The following is a 7,539-nucleotide window of genomic DNA, read 5'->3' on the forward strand; positions in this document are numbered from 1 at the left end:
GTAGGTACTCAGGTGACATATATTCCAGAGGGGTCTAATGAATGGAGTGACACGACAATTGTGCGAGGTGCAGGAAAAGCTACTGACAAGTTTAAATGTTGGTTGTATGTTCAGGATGATGGCCAAGAAGCAAAGTCCATGGACTGGCAGAATGGGGTGAAAGAGTGGAGAGTACGAAAGCACAGTGCAAGCTCTAATAGTGGGTCAGGAAGTGACTCTTGCATCAGAAAACGATCACGTATCAGAAAAATAGCCTCCATTAGTGTAAAAAGGAGACCTCACAGTGGTAGTCCTGACAGATATAAAAGTGCAAGTAGAGACTGTAGCTTGAATAGATTGCACACAGAAATGAAGGCTGCAGAACAATCTAGGAACAGGACTAGAAGCAGAAGTCCTCATGACTGTGTCATGCTAGGCCCCCACCTGCCAAGAATGAGGCACATTAATTTTGTCATGAACATTGATTTTTAACTGTTGCTGGAGCGAGGAAATTACTTGCTAAACAGACTAGCCATGGCTGGAAAAGATATTTGCATATTAACAGACAGTACTTGGAGGACAAAGGACCATTCCCTGACACATTCAACCCACAATGGATGTTGATCACCGGATAGTGAGGGGGGGGGGGGGTGGGGGGGGGGTGGGGGCGGTGTGGGAAAGTGCATTCCAGAGTCTGATAAGGAGGATACAATCCACAAGGACCAGGACTGATTAGACCAGCTGGTCACATGACTGACTGGCTGTTCCAGTCTTTTGAACTAGCCACAGAGTTTTTGAACTCAGAAAGACTGTTTGCTCCTGGACTGAGAAGATCGCTGTCCTATCTGCACTCCATCTCTTTCTCATAAGCCTCTGAATCCACTGACGACACATGAACCCCAAGAGAGAAAAATCGCCTACAGTGAACAAGGTCGAGGAAGAATACTGGGCCCCAATGAAAAACAAGATCTATCTAAAATCAAGGACTCTATAGTGAGCTTGAAAAACCGTAACAAAAACTCTTCAGTGATTGCCTCAAACTTTTCCACTTTATTTTTTCCCTTCTGCTCTTTCCTTTCTCTATTTGCATGTGTGTATTGCGTATGCATGCTAGCGTGGGCTCGTCGTGCATCCGTAGGCCTCAACCAAATTAGAGTGTACGTTTAAGTTTAATAAATTTCAACTTTTCTTCTTTAAACCTAAGAAAACCTGTTTGTACTAGTTTCTTTGCCTTATAATTGGAAAACGGTGAACAAGGATTCACCAAGGAGGAGCTAAAAACACAGTGTGTTTAAAATTAAACCCTGTTACGGTAAGACCAGATGAAAGCTGAGAGGGACCCCTAGACACCTTTCTCACCTGGTCGTAACAACCGTGAAGTTTTGGTGTTGCCAATAAAAATGAGGATAAACTACTAAGGGAGGCAAAACAAAAAGAATTGGAGATTTGGAGATAGTTTGGAGTTTATTCATAGGTACCAAATAAGAGACAGTCAGCCTAGACACATAGATGGTATTGTACTGAAATATTCTTTGCAGTTGGGACTTATAAGACTAAAGTGAGGGTAGTTGCTAGGGCTTTTGAACAAGATGTTACAGTGGACTCTCTCGCAGCTGGAAAAGTAATCTTGAAAATCTTCTTAGCTCTTTTGGCGACACATTCATCGGAGTGTAGATCAATCAACATATCTCATCTAATATCATCCTTCGCCAACTGGCTCTCCGGATTATAACAGAGTAAGGCACAAAATGACAACTTGTTTATTGTCTCTGGAAATATTAATCATACCGGTGAATTATGTTTAGTTTTATTCACTTACCGTTTAACTTTGTTACACAAAATACTCCACAAATCCAGCTGGAAGTAAAACGAATCAATTTATGAAGCAATTATATGTTTGGACTATTCAGTGGTTATTTTTAAAAGACATAATTAAAAGACTGATTTTTTTTTACCTCTTCAGAGCTGCATTTTACGTCAGCGACCCCTAGAACTACAGGATCCCACAAGACCTTGCTTTGAGCCAAGGGGAAAGAGACATTGCCGTGGAGAATTCTGGTGCTGTTACCTGGTAAGGTGTTTCAGCATTGCCACTGCCCCAGATCCCTTCTGCTTCCAGCAGTCAGTAATGTCTCTTCAGCCATATTGAGAGATAATGCCAAATCTGGAATGGGAAGTTTCTGAGTAAATGTTCACGCTCCCTCTCCCCACCCCACCCCACCCCCCTCGGTTCCTCCTCCCTTCAATGATATTTCCAAACAGATGAGAGCCAGCAGTCTGGTTGCCTTCCACTTAATTACATTTAATTTAAGTTCCCATGCAACAGAATTGTTTTATTATCACATAGCATTCAGACACAATGAGTCGACTGAGAAAAGTAATTGAAACAATTGGTAACTGTGAGGTGCAAGTGTTACAAATCAGCTGGTAATGGGGTATTAATATTTTTGGGGGTATACATGCACCATAAGCTTAAATGGAGTCATAAAAGTTTTGGAAGCAAGTGAATTCCCAGCTCGGGATATAGCAAAGGCTAATAATAGACCACAAAGGTAATCTATTCAGGAAACTATATATATTTTAGAAAAATGATGAACAGGTGTAGGCAAATTACAAGCAAAATAAATAATAGAACATGTCACTCTTTAAACAGCAGTCCCTGGTTTTGGGAGACATTATAAAATACAATTATACAGAAGTAGTATTGAATAATAATTTAAACATTCAGCAATCATTTCTATATGCAATGCAGTGCAAAGACTGAGTTACTGTGCACCATGTCATGAAAGAAAATCAGCATTGCTCTCTCCGATCAACTTAAAGGGGCACTACCTTCATTTAATCTTTTTCTGAAATATATTAAAATGACAAAAATGATTTTTCACTGCCTGACAGTAAAGACACTTTAAATGTAAGAAGATGTAGTAAAGGATCATTGTTTTGTTGACAATGGGCTACTTTAGCTTTAATTCTATATTTTAAAAAGGATAGAGCTAGTACCTTAAATGTCAGTTATAAGTTAAAAGGTAATAGTTTTAACAAAATAGCACTTGAGAAATGCATAAGGCTAAAATGTGGTAATTGTCCATGAATCAGTAATTACAGGGCTTTTACCTTCATTTAAATTTTTTTTTTATTGAAATAAAACAAGGGTTGCTCTCCTTCAGAAAGATGGCAGTTTCTTTTCTTACAATAAAAAAATTGATGATTTGGCTGTAATACCAGGGAGTGGTCTGAGAAGTACTGTGTGTGTCCACAAATGGTTGACTAGTTTCTTAACTGAGGTACCTAAGTTCTGCCACTGCAGACAGACTCATGTCTCAGCATTGATGTCTTCAGTCAACCAGGTGAGAATATTGGGTGTGGGAGTTGGATATGAATTGTCTGTTATCCAGAGGCTGACACACTGACATGTTTGTCGCATTAATAAAACTAAATGAACAATTCAGTGATGTGTAGAAACAGTACCAACATAAGGAGCAGCATCAAATTTGACTGACATTGGCTCAATAATCGAAATGGTGTGTTTGAGCCTTCCTTGCATTTGTGAACTTTCTGATGACAAGGAAACTTGTGTTTAATGTAGAAAAGCGAACTTTAAAAAGAAAAATGCTTTTTGAAAATATTCTTCGCTTTGTAGACAGTCATGTTGTCCTCATTAGCAACAGAGAATCAACTCCATCTTCATCCCCTCTGTTCCTTTTGGGAAAGCTTTTCCACAAGTTTCTGCACTCGCTCATCATTCGGATCTGAGCAGATCTTCCTGCCTCTTACTTTGAATCTGAAAAGAAACAGAATAGATTTACTTACAGTGCGAACTGTGTACGACACAGGCTGTTAATAATGGTTTATAATGACAGGTTCTAAAGATAGCCACTGTTCTGAGTACTTACAGCACAGCTTTAATCTTGCAGCGACCATCATTTTCCTGCATTGTGTAATCCTCAATTCTGTTGAAGCGAGGGACTGTCTTTGAGTACCTCCGGCAGCAATTCTTCCATATTGGATTAGGAGCTAGAAAGCAAAAATTAAAGGCACGTTATTCAATACTTTAAGGAAAGAAAGGAAAAATCTGGAGCATTGCATTAAGGCCAGACTGAAGGGATGAACATTTGTTTTGTCTGCTGACTGTAAGGCTCCTAAAAAAATATGAAATACATTTGTATCGACTCAAACCATATCCCAGTGAGCACCAGCCCTACAGCACAGAATTGCCCTCCTTTAGTGCTAAGCTGACAGTCGCAGTCAGACCACAGGAGGGCTGTTGTAGCAAAACAAGATATGTCCCATTGCTACAGCAAAGAGTATTCTTCTGAGACTGAGGCACATTGCTGGAGTAGAATAAAGGGAGGTTTGTCCTGCAGCTAATTGTGCCGTCCTGACTGCTTGACACTGGCAAAGCATGTCTGAAATCTGAAACTGTGCCATTTCCCAGTGCTAAATTTCCCTCACCTTGACTGACACAAAATTAATTTTAAAAAGTGATTGTTACTTTAATAAGCACATATGTGAACACCTAACTTGCTTTCTCTTGTACTTATAGCATTATTTAAAAAGAAAATCTACTCTGAACATCCTTACAATCAATCTAATGATTCTTCTTAATAAATATACAGGGCTTAATATAATAAGCATCAAAATGAAATTTGTGTTATCTTATTGATCACATTGCTTATCATTAATTACAAAATCCCAACTTGGGTTATGCTCATCTTTAAAGAACAAATTAGTGTAGGACAGAGGAGGTACGGGATGAGCACTGCTCTCAATACTTTGAGATTCCACCTGTCATTGTAAGACAACACTTGCATATGTATATAAGCACTTTAGAGCATCTGAAGTTTCAGTGTTAGTTCTGGTTGTCAGTCAAATGACCTTTCAGTAGTGTCTTGCACTGGTTATTGGTGATCTCTCATTACAGCACATGCTAAAGATTGCAATAGTCCTTGCTGATATCAGTAGAGGCCAGTACTGAAGGAAAGTGTACTGGAACCATACAGGCCAGTATCAGGCTATCAATAAGTTAATTAGTCTATAGGTAAAGAAGTTGTAGTGAACTTCCAGCACTATTCCAGTAGAGAACTTTACGCTAATGTGGTTCTTGTGGGTTTTGTCAATTTATATATAATCAGTGTGCTTCGAAACACACAGGGAAGTGTTGTAACCATAACCATCTGCAACCACCAATTATTATTACTGTAAATCAAAATTGCTCTTCTTTTAACTCGAGACCAAATTGTACTGTATACAATTTTGTAATACTTTATTACAATCAAATTACCTGTTTCATGCTTGTCAATCAAACAAACTCCATCAAAAAATGAAACCACAGAGAAACATAAACCAGGACTGAAATCTATTCTGTAGCTGTTGAGAGAAAATATGTCTTGCTACTTTGCTCAAAAGCTATTTACATTTGCTTATATGTTCAGTACAGTCCTGCAAATGGCATTGTTACAAGTATTGAAATTTGGTTAGGAAAAATTTTGAAATCTCACTCAGAGACGAGCAACCTGCCAAGATTCTGTAGAATCTACAAGTTGTCCTTTTTTAAAATTTGTTTAAGCGACAAGGTATCTTAAAAGCAGACAATAAACTGAACATAAAATAAACATCTCGCTCACCTGCTGACACAACCAACATGAAGATACTGAGACAAATTAGTACCACAAGAACTTGCTTCATTTTCTCGAAATAGATTTCCTCACTGGCTGGACAGATCCAAAAATCTAGAATTTCTTTGAATTGCAGCTCGTATATATCCCCTCAGACGGTCAGTTTCCTGTCTAAATTCCGTGCAGGGAGGCGGTGATGGGGAGGTGAGTTTACCGTGCCCCTGTGGAAATTCTGATAAGATGATCAGATTTGTACTTCAGCCCCCAGTTCCTTTTTTTAGTTGTTTCCTTTGCATTGTCTTTGCTTGAAACAACTTTTCACAGAAGGCATTAGCTTTGTGGCCATCACTGAACAGCATTTAATTCTTTCAAATTACTGGTTATTTTAATTGATTGAAGACCAAATGTATTCACTCTTTTATTGTGTTCAGAAAAGTTGATTTTCCCTTATTGGATTGACTTTTTCATTTTCTGCAGCAACTTTTGGTGTATCTCATTAACATATCTCTACGTCTTCTCAAAACCACAGATCTGCCTCCGAAGAGCTACACGGAACAAATTGACAAAGCTTCCATTGTAAAAGTATGACCATCAGGTTAAGAAAATATATTTGGTTCTTTGTAGGAAGTTCAGCTAAAGTTCAGCCATTGGATGCCCACATTGACTGACTCTTGTGTCATGCTGTGAAACCTCGATTATCCTGTAGGACCTGTAAGGTTGGCCGTTAATTGAGGCTCCAAATGACCCAATCTCGCCTGGCCTAAGGTCCATCTGAGATGAATGGAAGATTTAACCTGATACAAAGCAAAGCTGAAGCCCAATGCAAAAATAAAAGCCTCGAACTGATCTGAATCCCCAAACCGTCCTGATTCAAAGTTGCAGCCAAGTGCAAGAAGTTTCAGCAAAGTGCAGGAGGTTGTAGTCAAGAACTAAAAAATCCAACCTAATGCATCAATTCCATTGGGTCTAGTTAGCAGACAATAATCAACATGGATAATGAAAACTTTACCATAATTGCACCAGAATAAATTAACCATTCCCCTTTTCAATGAATGCAAATGGTTTATTATGTTAATTATTTTTTTCATTTATTTGTTCTTTATTCTCTAGAATGGTCAATCCATATTTTAATTTGAAGAAAATATTATTAAAAGTATCCGGTTGATTGGACTAAGGAAAGGTGGTTTGGATTATACAGGATACATTCCTATAATTGAGTAGAAAGCTCTAAGCATTGAGCATTGCAAAGAATGGGGCATTATATGTGTTTTCTGTTGTAGTGGGAGTCATAGACAATGGGGAAGATAATGAGGGTCTAATGATAGGAATTAGGTATACTGATTTTCAAACACTGCACGCCCCAGTAGCACTATAGGCCAACAATGTGCCATTATTTGAGCTCAGTTAATATATATAACCATTTATTCATTCCTTTTATTGCCCATTCCTGGTTGCCCTTGAGAAGGTGCTGGTGAGTTGCCTTCTTAAACCACCTCAGCGGGGTTGTGAAGGTACACCCATAGTGCTGTTAGGTGGGAGTTCGAGAAATTTGATGCAGTGATGATGTAGGAACAATGTTATAGTTCCAGGTTAGGATGCTATGTGAGACTTGGAAATGATGGCGTTCCCATGCCACTGCTGTGCTTGTTCTTCTTTCAGGTTTGGAAAGTGCTGTTCAAAAAGCCTTGGTGAGCTGCTGCAGTACATCTTGTAGATGGTACACACTGGAGCCATGTTGTGACGATGGTGGAGGTTTAAGATGATGGATGGGGCACTATTCATGTGGATTTTATCCTGCATGATGTTGAGCTTTTTGTTTATTGCCAGAACTTCACTCCTCTGGACAAGTGGAGAGTATTCCATCACATTCATGACTTGTGCCCTGTAAAAGGTGGAAAGGCTGTGGAGAGTTGGAATCTGAGTCATTCGCTGCAGAATACCCAGC

General features: G+C 39.0%; 1 protein-coding gene across 1 annotated transcript; it reads right to left on the bottom strand.

Annotated features, from left to right (window-relative positions):
* Positions 1-2,260: 2,260 nt before the first annotated feature.
* On the bottom strand, positions 2,261-6,087 carry LOC137374839 (eotaxin-like). Its single transcript, XM_068041387.1, has 3 exons — positions 5,604-6,087; positions 3,873-3,993; positions 2,261-3,760 (listed from the first exon to the last, which is right to left on the bottom strand). The coding sequence occupies exons 1-3, from the start codon at positions 5,662-5,664 to the stop codon at positions 3,664-3,666; spliced, it is 279 nt and encodes a 92-aa protein (XP_067897488.1). The 5' UTR covers positions 5,665-6,087; the 3' UTR covers positions 2,261-3,663.
* Positions 6,088-7,539: the final 1,452 nt, after the last annotated feature.

The sequence above is a fragment of the Heterodontus francisci genome, chromosome 11, assembly GCF_036365525.1.
Source record: "Heterodontus francisci isolate sHetFra1 chromosome 11, sHetFra1.hap1, whole genome shotgun sequence".
Classification (NCBI taxonomy): domain Eukaryota; kingdom Metazoa; phylum Chordata; class Chondrichthyes; order Heterodontiformes; family Heterodontidae; genus Heterodontus; species Heterodontus francisci.

What these genes read in the sequence shown, in the direction of transcription:
- LOC137374839 (XM_068041387.1), bottom strand. Translation starts at nt 5,664, where the DNA reads ATGAAGCAAGTTCTTGTGGTACTAATTTGTCTCAGTATCTTCATGTTG. An exon ending in CATGTTGGTTGTGTCAGCAG is followed by an intron (nt 3,994 to 5,603) that starts GTGAGCGAGATG and finishes TTTGCTTTCTAG; the next exon opens with CTCCTAATCCAATATGGAAG. An exon ending in TGCAAGATTAAAGCTGTGCT is followed by an intron (nt 3,761 to 3,872) that starts GTAAGTACTCAG and finishes GTTTCTTTTCAG; the next exon opens with ATTCAAAGTAAGAGGCAGGA.